The sequence below is a fragment of the Festucalex cinctus genome, chromosome 4 (assembly GCF_051991245.1).
Source record: "Festucalex cinctus isolate MCC-2025b chromosome 4, RoL_Fcin_1.0, whole genome shotgun sequence".
Lineage (NCBI taxonomy): Eukaryota > Metazoa > Chordata > Actinopteri > Syngnathiformes > Syngnathidae > Festucalex > Festucalex cinctus.
The window spans coordinates 19,687,131-19,700,700 of NC_135414.1; the positions used below are offsets into that span (position 1 = coordinate 19,687,131).

The following is a 13,570-nucleotide window of genomic DNA, read 5'->3' on the forward strand; positions in this document are numbered from 1 at the left end:
AACGGACGTTTCTCTTTCGGGCCACACGTACCATCTGCTGGCTTCCTGGATCGTATTAACAATGACGTTAAGTGAGCAGTGAGTTTTTTTTTTTTTTTTTTCTTTCCCTTTTTTGAAAAATAACATGAAGTGCGGGTGGCCAACGAGCCGCCCATCATTTGTAGTCCGGGCTGGTGCTTGCGTTTGAATCCCTCCTTCTTGCCCCGCCTCCTCGAAGCGATTGGCTGCCTCATGCGCGCATGCAATGTTTTAATGCAGCGTGTTCGTGCACGGAGTTCATTCTATGCTCGGAAGCGCTCTCCTCTTGTAACTCAGGACCCGTCCAAACGGTGCACAACACACTTTGAAACAGCTTGCTTTGCACAGCCAATAACTCATTGGTTCTATTTGAACGGCACATTGAGTTGATCCAGAATGCGGGCGAACTGTTGCCTCTCCCCTCCTCCGCACTTTGGATGAGGACGCCGGACAAGGACACCACACCGCTGCTGCTGCTGCTGCTGCTTCTGCTGCTGCTGATTCGAACCGGGCAGAACCCATTGACCGGTCGCCCCTTTTCACTTTGGATCATACCTTGCTGCGCATCTGGATGTCCGTCGTTTCTTGAACAAAGGTGACTCACTGTTCGCAGAAGGCGAGTCTCTGCATCCTAATCACACAGCAGAGAGGACTTGTGTGCTCATTGACATCACAGTCAGACTTTTCTGAAGCCGTTTTAATTTATTTATTTATTTATTTACACTGCAGTGCACTGTAGCCTGCAACAAAACGGGATACACACTCATTTTAAAGGGGTCAAACTCACCCAAACCATTTAGGAACTGACTTTGGATCTTTACTGTTTTTCTTTTTTGTGTGCAGTTTTTGGGATTATTATATCATTTCATATGGGTAAGTTACATTTTGTTTGCGTGTGTGTGCGTGCATGTGTATGTGTGTGTTCTCTGGCTTCATCCTCATTTTCGTTAAGGGAGCATGAGGAGCAACAGCTTTTACAGTTGAGTCTTGCAGAGAAACACACAGAGCACCAGAGGAGAGAATTACACGGTTCTGCTGATGGCTGGCAGCTCGTTTTTTGAATTTTTATGAGGCTCATTTTAAATATCCGGATTATGCGGATTTGTTAATGCGTGTAAGAGGCTCATTTTATACTCACTTATTCAAATAGCCGTCACAATAGGCCATCTCCTGTTGTATTCCCGCATAGTCACCACATCATTAAAGTTAGATCGCATTCATCCAGGTTTTTTTTTGTTTTGTTTTTCCCCAACATGGTGAATGGCCAGGTAGGGCATTAAAGGTTTCGCGAATGTCTCCAAAAAGCATTCTAAATGTTATATTTGCCATGATGTAAGCAGTAAGTGACATTCAAGGGAGATCATTATCAGTGCATCAGTGTATCAGAACTGTGCAGTGCTTTCTCAAGGTTAACTAATTGGAAAGCTCCCCCCATAATTGTGGAGATGAATTACATATGAGCCTTGTTTCAATTTGGGCTCAATGGTGTATCTTATTTCCCCCGGACAGAATTTCCAATGTTTTCTATCTACCTTCCATTAACTAACTAACAGACATAAACATAACATATTTTTTTTTTGTGCTTCCTTCTAGGTGGTATCAATTTTTGTTCACAATGAGTATTCAATTTGGAGAGTGGCTCATGATCATTGCTCAGATGAGTCTGAGTGCTCCGTGGAATATGAATTAGGCGTTCAGCACCACAGATTGCCGGGAGAGGCAGAGGAGGAGCGCAACAGATCACACAATCTACCAAGACAAATGCCAAGACCTCACATGATGAACAGGACTCTTCATTTGATCCTAAGTAATAATACACAGATTTAACAAAATATCAACAGGTCAAAGGTGGAACAGAGACAACACAGATTTTTGCCTCAACTACGGAGTGGGGATGTATCTTTCTATTTTCTTTTTCCTCCTCTTATGGGCTCAAGCCCTGACATTGAAAAACCTGAATTACTCTGTCCCAGAGGAACAAGGTCCGGGAACAGTAATTGGAAACATTGCCAAAGATGCCAGACTTGGACTGGAACAGATTGGGCAGGGAGGTCAGGGAAAGAAAGCCAACTTCAGGGTGTTGGAAAATTCAGCACCCCATCTCATTGATGTTGACCCACAGAGTGGACTACTCTATACAAAGCAACGCATTGACAGAGAAACATTGTGTAAGAGGAACCCAAAGTGCCAGCTCTCAATGGAAGTGTTCGCCAATGACAAGGAGATCTGCATGATCAAAATAGACATCCAAGACATTAATGACAACTCGCCCATTTTCCCTTCGGATCAGATTGATATTGACATATCTGAAAATGCAGTTCCAGGGACGCGCTTTCCTTTGACCAGCGCACATGATCCAGATGCAGGTGAAAATGGTCTGAAAACCTATCAGATAACACGCGATGACTACAATCTATTTTCCTTGGAGGTAAAATCCCGTGGGGATGGAACTAAGTTCCCAGAACTGGTTATTCAAAGACCACTGGACCGGGAAGAAAGAAGCCATCACACTCTTATATTGTCAGCCACTGATGGCGGTGAATATCCAAGGTCAGGTACCATGCAGATAAATGTTAAAGTCATTGATTCAAATGACAACAGCCCCGTGTTTGATCAGCCCTCCTATGTTGTTGAAATTCCCGAAAATTCACCTCCTGGTAAAGTCTTGATCAATTTAAACGCCACAGATCCTGATGAAGGCAACAATGGACAAGTAGTCTATTCTTTTAGTGGCTATGCCCCGGAGAGAATACGGGAGCTGTTCTCAATAGATCCCAGAACAGGGGTCATAAAGATTCAGGGTGAAATAGACTATGAGGAGAGCCCAGTTATTGAGATCGACGTACAGGCAAAGGACCTCGGACCCAATCCTATCCCAGGCCATTGTAAAGTCACTGTTAAAGTGCTGGACAGGAATGATAACTGGCCCTCTATTGGCTTTGTATCCGTAAGACAGGGAGCCATCAGCGAAGCAGCACCTCCAGGCACTGTCATTGCGCTGGTTCGTGTCACAGACAAGGACTCTGGCAGGAATGGGCAGCTTCAATGTAGAGTGCTGGGTAATGTTCCTTTTAAACTAGAGGAGAACTACGATAACTTCTACACAGTTGTGACAGACCGGCCATTGGACCGAGAGACACAAGATGAGTATAATGTCACCATCGTGGCCAAAGACAATGGTATTCCCCCCCTAAACTCTACTAAATCTTTCACGGTGAAGATTCTGGATGAGAATGACAATGTCCCTCGCTTTACCAAGACAGTTTATCTTCTCCAGATACCAGAGAACAACATTCCCGGGGAGTTCTTGGGTTCAGTTCTTGCTCATGACCCAGACCTAGGCCAGAATGGCACTGTGTACTATAGCATTGTTAACTCCAATGTGAGCGGAGGTGATGTCAATACGTATGTAAATGTGAACGCTGCCAACGGGGCCATATATGCTGTGAGGTCGTTCAACTATGAGCAAATTAAATATTTTGATTTCAAGGTTCTTGCCCGAGATGCTGGATCGCCACACCTAGAGAGCAACGCTACAGTGCGTATTAGTGTTCTGGATGTCAATGATAACATTCCTGTCATTGTTCTACCCCTTCTACAAAATGACACAGCTGAAATCCATGTGCCACGGAATGTTGGTGTTGGCTACATTGTCACCACTGTGAGAGCAGTGGACAATGACTATGGTGAGAGCGGGAGGCTCACCTATGAGATCACAGATGGGAATGAAGAGCACCTTTTTGATATAGATCCAGTGACCGGCGAAGTGCGAACAGCCCACCCATTCTGGGATAATGTAAATCCCATTGTCGAGCTGATTATCCGTGTATCAGACCATGGCAAGCCAACCCTGACCGCTGCTGCTCGGCTTATCATCAAGGCCTCCAATGGACAGCCTGCTGATGGACTCCTGCATGTTGACGACAATCAGAACTGGGACATGTCTCTCCCTCTCATTGTAACTCTCAGTATAATATCAATCATGCTTCTGGCTGCCATGGTCACCATCGCAGTCAAGTGCAAGCGGGAAAACAAGGAGATACGAACCTATAACTGTCGCATTGCAGAATATTCCCATCCACAATTGGGGAAAGGCAAGAAAAAGAAGATTAACAAGAACGACATCATGCTGGTGCAAAGCGAGGTGGAGGAGCGGGATGCCATGAATGTGATGAATGTGGTAAGCAGTCCTTCCTTGGCCACCTCTCCCATGTACTTTGACTACCAGACACGCCTGCCACTCAGCTCACCAAGATCAGAGGTCATGTACCTTAAGCCCACTTCCAATAACCTCAGCGTGCCCCAAGGCCACGTGGGATGCCACACCAGCTTCACAGGCCCAGTCACCAGCACTACAGACACACCTACTAACCGCATGTCCATCATACAGGTAAGGGGAATTGCCCTACTCTCCCATAATGTTATTCCCACATCCCCATGACCAACTTCATGAAGCGTCCAGGTCTTGTCAACATGACTTGTCTTGTACATTGAAAGATAAATAAACCAAAGGCAGAGAGGAAGTAGAGAGAGGAAAAATAGATGGGGAGGAAAGCGCATTAGAAGGATTAAATATTGCCGTCCCCGCTCACAGCGGATCTAGTGACATCCACACAAATTATTTGTGTTTGAAATATGTCACGGCCGGCTTTTCAAATCAGGTTTTTTCTACAATCGGCAATTTGACTAAGCTACATTCTCACAAAATCTACCACAATAGCAACATTTTCAACTGTTACATAATAGCCACCTTACAGTATCCGCATATTTATTCAATTTTTCAACCATTTGTCCTCATTCGGGTTAAGCGTAACTGGGTCGGTCAGCTGACTTCGGGGGAGGCACCCTGGTCTTATCGCAGCGCACTTGTCGAAGGTTAACCTTTCATACTATCCATTTTTGTATCGATGAGCAATTTAGAGTTTTCAACGAATTTAAGGGGCATGTTTTGGGGATGTGGTAGGGAAAAGTAATATATAACATAATGTTCTATATTAAAGGTCATCCTGAATGGCGGTCATTCTTTACAGTAAGATCAAATGACAGAAACCAATATTTACTACTTGCATTGTAATTTCCATTTATCACAGTTGTTAAGCCTTAGAATTAATTCTGCTCGAATTAACCATGAAGAGATTAGCAGATTGAAGATATTTTTACAGCTACTTTAAGCATCTTTGTGTGGCGTATGTAGGTATATAAGTCTATAATGTGTGAAATTCTCTGAGGCTTTTGGCCTTAAGCTCATTAGAAGTCTGTTGTGTCAGACAGGGATTAAGGCCTGTAGCGCTACGTAATGACAATGGTCAGTTTTTAACAGATCAAATCTTTTGTCGTATGTTTACCTTTTCTTGTCTCGTATTATCAATTTTTTGTGTTGTTCACTTGAGGTGTAGGAATCTTAGTATAATGTGAGATTTATTCTAGAGTATTTATTTACTAAATTTTCTAACTTGCTTTTTGTGAGCCCAAGTTGTTTGTATTAATTAATTTTTGTATTGTCCAGTTCACCAATGCCGTTTGCCTCTTAGTTAAGCTGTCCGTTGTGGTTTGTAACCCCTGTAAGAGCTGGACATTTCTGTGATGTTGACCGCGATCAATTGTGACGTGTTCCCACCAGGGAGGAAAGCCACTGTCTGTTGTTCTCACTCTCAACCATGCTTCTATTATGAGCCAGCTGCAAAGGGCAAAGGCCAGCACAAAGAGCATTAGTCGGACTTCCTCATCAGAGGGTCGGGGTCATTTGTGGCTGTTTCCTTTCTAATTTAGTGATGATGAATTATGCTGCATTAGATTTCTGCACACTCACTGTGTGCACTCTTTTCTCATCCTTCTTCCGGCTTGTCGTAGGAAAAACTAGCAGGAGCAGCAACAAAGGCACTCCTTGGTATCTTGTTTTAAGTGGGTCCCCTGAAAGTGTGAGCTATGTAGGGTGCTCTATTGTATTATTCAAGAGAAACCAATGTAGAGGGAGATGCCTTGAGGCATTAAGTTTCTTCAGAGGCTTTACAGAAGCATATCATTTTCATCTCCACCCTGCCACCGTTCTCCCTTTATGTGGACAGTAAGTAACCCGAGTCAGAGCAAAGTGGCAATGGAGAAAGATGTCAGGAAACAAAGACAAAATTCCTCCTTCATCGATCCCCGGGCCTCACAGCCCATCTGTCACTTCAGTTGCTCATGAAGGAAAAATACATTTATGAAGTGGAAGAGCATATCGCCTGCTCATTCAGTTTCACAAGGGCAACTTGATGTAGCTGGGTTCACATGCACCTGCATGCCTACCACCATCATCTTGCAAGCCTGCAAAGCACTCGCAACACGGCTCCTGGTCTCTCATGATGTTTTAAAGCCGTATATCGGCTTACAGGCACTGCTTGGCCTATTGCTAGGAGAGAGGAATAACACGAGCATATCAGCAGAGCTTGGCTTGCCTTATCATTGTCACAACTGGGCCAGCAACCAGCCCAGTGGAGAGCTTCATTTTATTTGCAAGGAGAATTCCTGGGATGAGTAGATGAATGATACGCACAGTAATGATGCTTAATACTGCTTAAGGCGTTGAAGGGAATTACTTAGTCCAGGATGAAGGTTAAAACCAATCTGTTGCGAAATTCCTCAAAGCTCTGAAGGGTGGCTGTGACTCAAGAAAGAGCATGCCCTATATCATGTCATGTGCCCTATGAACAGTACAGGTGGGGATTTTATTTCTCATTACATGGAGACTTTTTTGTCATTCCGATTGAAATCATTCCGAATGAAGATCTGTGGGCACCTGCACTCGAAGATTGATGCAAACATTACGTTCATTCATCAATTAAAGACAGTAGTCAAGTCTCAAGGGGGTTGGGATGAGATTCAGCACCCCCAAATCCGAGAGCATGGTCCTCAGTCGGAAAAGGGTGGACTGCCGTCTTCGGGTCGGGGATGAGAATCCTGCCCCAAGTGGAGGAGTTCAAGTATCTTGGGGTCTTGTTCTCGAGTGAGGGCAGGATGAGTGGGAGATCGACAGGCGGATTGGTGCAGCGTCTGCAGTGATGTGGACTCTGTATCGGTCCGTTGTGGTGAAGAAGGAGCTGAGTTGAAAGGCGTAGCTCTCGATTTACCGTTCGATCTACGTTCCTACCCTCACATATGGCCACGAGCTGTGGGTCGTGACCGAAAGAACCAGATCCCGGATACAAGCGGCTGAAATGAGTTTCCTCCGCAGGGTGTCCGGGCTCTCCCTTAGAGATAGGGTGAGAAGCTCGGTCATCCGGGAGGGACTGCCCCTCCATATTGAGAGGAACCAGTTGAGGTGGCTCGGGCATCTGGTTCGGATGCCTCCTGGTCGCATCCCTGGGGAGGTGTTACAGGCATGTCTCACTGGTAGGAGGCCCCGGGGACGACCCAGGACACGCTATAGAGACTATGTCTCTCGGCTGGCCTGGGAACGCCTTGGGATCCCGCTGAAGGAGCTGGTTGAAGTCACTGGGGAGAGGGCAATCTGGGAAGTCTCGGCTTCACTGCTAAAGCTGCTACTCCTGCGACCCAACCCCGGATAAGCGGTAGATGATGAATGGATGGATAGGTGATAGTTTACAAATGTTTATTAAAGCAACATCTTAACAGACAAGTTCTAAGTACTTGGCAAGATGCCATAATTTTAAAGTGCAGAAACGACGACATCAAAACGCATTAACGTCAAAACAGAGCATGCTCAGACCGGACACAGTAACTTTGGCTATTCCAATGCTCGTTCAGATTGGCAAAAGAAATACTTTACATAAAGGACATCCTTGTGAATCTGAGTCATTTTTTTTATTCGGATTCAGCCTCTTTATTCTGATTGAAATTTTTATATGGATCATTTTAATTTTGTTAAGTAATTCTGGTCCATTTAATACAAGACTCCATGTAGACACAGCTATTGTTATGTTTCAACACTTGCAGACTCTTTGGGGAAGTTGCACTCATTTTCACCAAGCTTGTAGAGATGTTTAGTCATCCATAAATGATCACATCAGCTGTTTGAATAAATTGTAATTTTAATTGAACAGACATTTGCCCTGATGAAAGAGGGGAATTTTATGGTAATGGGGTGCAGGTGGTAGGAAGGCCAAGTGGGAGATTGTGACAGATGCCACACGGAGGCAGTAAATGCTGCCTTTGGGTGGCAGCGTTCTGCTGTGAGTTTTTTCAAGGATAAAAGGGGTTCTCATCCCTTGCTATTTGGCAAGGGTCTTCTCTTTTGGTAAATATACTTGTAATCCTCATACCATCAACAATGCGAATGCATCATTTCTAAACAATGTTTCAAAGTCACACCATCTCATTTGAATCATAAACATCAACATAATGAATGATTCAACTTCTTTCAAATGTGTGGTAGCCATAACCCTTAAAAAAGACATTAAGCTGTGAGGATATAATAATTTGAACTGCGTGAATTTGTGGTATTGTTTAGCGCCCTTTGATTTGTTATGGTTGTATGTATGCATATCAACAATGTTGCTAGAGTGGATGTTTAAAATGAATTCTTCCAGGAATGGTCTCAGTCTGCATAATTCAGGCAGATTTATGTGTGTGGGTGGGTGGGTGTAATTTCATTGTGTATTCCAAGCATAGGATTTAGTCCATTCGAGCCAGAGCTTCTTCTCTTTTGTGAGCGTGACAATCTTGCATTTGTCCAAACCTTGAAACACCCTTCCTCTGAGAAACGCACACACACTCAAGCACGCAAACACACTGATGTGCATAACAGGCCTGTGTCTTATCACATCCTCTGCCATATATTATATTGAAATTGCTCCCACACTTGAGAGACCACTGAGGCAATGGATTAGAAAAACACTCTTTATTTAATTTTTCTTTTCCCCTTCATCTTAAGATAGCCGCTCTCTTCTGGAGCCTCCGGTGGGATGGGATAAAATATAATGGGGAGGGGTGGGGGTGGGTTTACCTGGGAAAACTAAGTGTACTTTCAGAACAGACTTGGCAGTTGTTTCAAAGTCACTTGTGTACTCCCACAGTTGAGAAACTCGGCTAGTGCAGTTAAACTGCTTCATTTTGCTTTTCCTCAATATTCCGAACTCCTCTACAAAAGATGTGAGGCTGTAAAGTGTTTCTTTGGGGACACACGCTAAATTATATCATTGCTAAATAAACAAAAAACTGACTTTTTTTGTTTTTTTTGTTCATGTTTTGTTTATTCAATTCCTATTATTGGATTTTTTTTTTCTGTCACATTACCAGACAAGCTTGTTTTCAGTGTAAATTAGGTGACAACTCTTAAGAACAGCTGTGGGGAAAAAATACATTTTTAGTATTTACATTAGCTCACTGCTGTGTTTTGCTGTCTTTTTTTTTTTTTTTTTCATGCGCCCACAAAATTTACTGAGCTGATTCATATTCACGCATGTTCGGTATTCCCTTGATCTCAGTGTCTATATCAATGTCTGCCACTTAACTGATTTTGACGATGCTTATTCCAAGCTCACATAAATAAATAAAGTAATCAGACGTGAAAGTGAGTTTATTGTTTTTTTTTAAATAATGTAAATGTAGTATTGACTCAAAAAAATCATTGTCACTTATAGGTAGCTAAAGTCTGATTGGTTTCACATCCTATAATTGAAGATATTTGCTGTCAGATGGCAATTCTTTGACTAAAAGGTGTTAAAATATTTCCAACAACCCAAGAACTCGTGATTTTAATGAAACATGATCATTGGCTCTTTAGCGGAAATGTGAGTTTATCATCCATCAAGCGGTTGGTCTTGACATGCGTTCATTTTGTAATTTCATTAAAATGAAAGGACCTCCTGATCTGGCAAAGGTTGAGAACAGACACTTTGTGTTTTACAAGTGTCAAGAAACAGACAGGATATGAGAACACAAGTTGGCCTGTGATACTCAAATGGGCCGGACACATTAAAGCAATTAGCTTAGTTCAAAAGGAAGCAGCCTATTGGAGATGACATGGCCATGATAATAACTGCATTGGCAGTCTATCCATGGAGGAGGGCAAGCGGATTTTCAGGGCTGCGCTGTCTAATTTATTGACGCCACAGTTTTAAGTCAATGTCGTTTGGCGTTTTTGGTGTCAGCGTGATTTGAATTTCTTGTAACTATTACCTACGAAGACTGCATGAATTTGTTTTATGTCCCGTTATTTTCCTATTTTTGCTGCTTAGTGTGTACACTCAGGCCAGATGTGCCCTTGTACATTTTACCTGCTGATTTTTCACTTTGTCTTCTTATTTAATACAAACACCCCTCAGTCCCTGCTGTTTCTGCAATTTCATACAAAAAAATGGATGATTGTGACCAAATGAAATGTTGATATCCCCAGGAGACCTGAGGCATTTGCCCTCGCACAGCTGGCATTTTGCTCGAACAAGTCAGCCAAGAAGTCAATAGCGCCAACAAAGGTCACATAAATCACGAGAACAAAACATTCACTGTGCAGGAATCTTGAATTGCGCTGCCAGGTGTGTTGACATGCAACATATATACAATCACACAGGTGATATCGCTAGCAGTGCTAGGTTGAAGGGCTGATCTTGCTGGTTCGTTTAATTTGAATAGCCTTTCCCAGGAGCTCCTTGCCCCTTGAGAAATTTTCGCTCCTTCTCTAGCCAGATGGTGGAGCTGCATGATTTTACCTGGGTGGTGCTTAATAGGGCTGAATGATATGGGCAAAATTTCATATTTCCAAAAGCCAACAAAAATGGACAAAGGCACATTATTTTTAACTAAATCACTTGAATGTGTAGATTCTGGAACCACCTTATTTACCTAACTCTTTATAATTTCTCCGGTGTGTATGACTTACATGTGTGTTTCCTTCATTCTTTACTTGGTCACTCCCTTGGATATTTGTCATTGGCTAACCCAACTCTATCCCTGGTAAAAATGTTATTTCATTTCCTTTATTCAGTCAAACTCATTGATATTAAAAATCTCTTTTCCATGAGTGACCCGGCAATGAGCTTAAGCCTTACCTGCACATTTTAAGCATAAAAATGATCTTTGCGACTATGAGAGATGGGCGCTAACACCGTGTCGTCATTAGTCCGTCAGTCTGTCACTAACTGATTCCTGTTTCGCGCACAGACAGATGACTGACGGAATCTTTGAAATAGTGAAGAACTAAGCAGCAACTGAAGCAATTTTCGGCAGTCACCCAAACTGTCACTAACCCGAAAATCAAAGATGAGGGGCAGTTTAGGGAAGAGAAGCAGGACGAGGATCTTTGTAAACAATTTTGTTTTTTTTAACTGATGGTCCTCAAATAGCGATGACAAACTAATTAGCGACAACAGAACGGTGGTTAAAATAACGATGATCGACGGACGACTGACGGACTGGGCCAAGCTGAAATAATGACGGACTGATGATGATGGCTTACAGGCCGCTGACGAATGCCAAATGCTTACTGTCGTGTGGGAAATATATCTATTGTTGATATGACTGATTTTGTGATATCAAGATCATGAATGCTGCTGTCTAGATATTTGTAAAATAACCATGCAGAGATTGGCAATTTAGCAAAATTTTGCTCTTCTGGCATTTGTCAGTGCTCTGGGCACCCTTGTCAGGCCGTCATTTTATATGTCACGACTATTTTAATACTGACAGACAGATGTGGGCATTCTGTCAGTCTGTCATTCGTCAACAAAATGGCCGTCCATCAGTGACGGACTGGGAGGACCGACGCTACTTGACCCGGTTTGTTGCAATTATACCGTCGGATGAAAATCAACTTCTGACAGTTCTTAGTCCCTCTATTTTTATATATAGATTTTTTTTATTTACCGGTAATAATTTTTTTATAAGTGTGCAAAAAAGGTGTCCAGCACACAGAAGGCCAACGATGCAGACAATGTATTCTTTGAACTGGCAGTAGCGTGGTCTGCGAGCTGTAAATCAAACACTTTCAAAGTCAAACAAAGTTGATCTCACTCCGCAGTGCTTTGGCATGGGGCCAACGTGAGAGAGCTACACTCTGCCCTCTAGACATGTGCTACCGAAACACCATGCAGCTCGAAGAAGGAATTATGTGGATCTGTTCCCACCTTCTCGCTCATTAGTTGAAGGGAAATGATTTATCCCTCTCCCCGTCCTTGTCCTTGTCTTTTATTGCTAAGCACTTCTCCCGCTACATCAGTAATGTGATTAATTGATTGAATGGATATACTGTACCATGAAAACCATCTCATTTGCTCTATTTTTAGCAAAGTACATATCAAAACAAATGGCTGAAAAACAGATGTTTTCGCCCACGTACGGTAGAACCGTTGGTCTCAATCACGTTTGCCTGATGTTGCAATTAGCAGTGCCATTTGAAGAATATTTAAATACGGCTGATGTATTTTTGCACGTTTGTTTGTGTGGCATGGGTGTTTCAGAGGGTATGGTCGTCACCCTGCCGTTTCCACTGTCTGCTGCTTACATGTGGAGCCCAGTTTGAAATGTGACTCCCACGTCTAAAGCCCTGTGTGTGTCTGAAGGGAAATGACAGCCACTGTGCTTTGTGGTGACTGTCATGTTTGTAGCAACAAAGAGGCCTGAGTCGGCAGTCCGATGCAATATTGCCAAAACAAAAGTATGGTGGCTAGGCAGAAAATGACAAACAGTTTTTCTGCTCTTTAGGGTTGACGCAATGATGGCGAATGCTAATGGAGTATGAAAATGCAATATATGTCTACTCCTTTTCTGTTGTATTACACTGATTCACTCAATTGGTCCCAAACCGGTGTTATGTCTTAGAGAGAATTCTCTTGCAGGGCTTTTAACTTTCCGATCAATTCCTAGTATGTTCTTTTTCTTATTGACTATGCTATATTTTGTAGGGAAATGCAACATCGTCTGAGCTTTAATAAAACGGAAATAAAGAAACAAGCTCTCTTGTTTCCAAGCTCGTTTCAACCTTTTTTCTTTTCTCTCTCCTAGCACTTGTCATCGCTGATAACCGTTGCAATTGCTCATGTTACTGACGACCCGGGCCAAATTCATAATGATGAGATTATCTTGTCAACAGTACAGTGTATATGTCTGCCATATTGATCTCTGCGCAGTCTTAATGAATAAAGTACCACGGAAGGAGCACTGGCTCAATGTTAACTCTGAGCAGATCTTCCTATTTATACACTCTCAACACTGCGAAGATGATGAATGGAATTGTGGAGTGCTGCGCCTTCCTTTTCTTTCTTCCTTTCCCCGACTCTCCTTCCTTTCCTGTCCAGATTAGTAAGCGAAACAGCTCGCTCACACATCCGCGGAAATGTGTCACACTGACATCTTGAGTCCATGTACTCCCAGGTGGAGAGGCGTAAGTGGTGGTGTGGGTGTGCTGGGTGGGAGACGAATATGAGAGAGGCAGCCCGTTGCATGAGTGTCTTTAAATGTCAGTGTTTTGGGCGTATTATTTGTATGGTTATATAAAGGAATTTTTTGTGGTTACTGGAGTTTAGAGGCAGAGATTATACTTGATTGTTTCTTTTATGGGCTTGCTGGTTATTGCTAAAGCTGGTTTGACAGATTATTAATGCACCATGGACGCACTTAA

The 13,570-nt window shown here is 43.0% G+C and overlaps 1 protein-coding gene across 3 annotated transcripts in view; it reads left to right on the forward strand.

Moving 5' to 3' along the window:
- Nucleotides 1–292: 292 nt before the first annotated feature.
- The window catches only part of pcdh17 (protocadherin 17), a 54,904-nt gene continuing 41,626 nt past the window's right edge, over nt 293–13,570 (forward strand). For 2 of the 3 annotated variants that reach the window (XM_077519581.1, XM_077519583.1), the window contains exons 1-2: nt 293–891; nt 1,612–4,408. In XM_077519581.1, coding sequence (XP_077375707.1) covers nt 1,913–4,408 — 2,496 coding nt within the window. In that variant the 5' untranslated portion in view covers nt 293–891; nt 1,612–1,912. The remainder of the gene's footprint in view (nt 892–1,611; nt 4,409–13,570) is intronic. The other variant, XM_077519582.1, reaches the window with a different exon arrangement.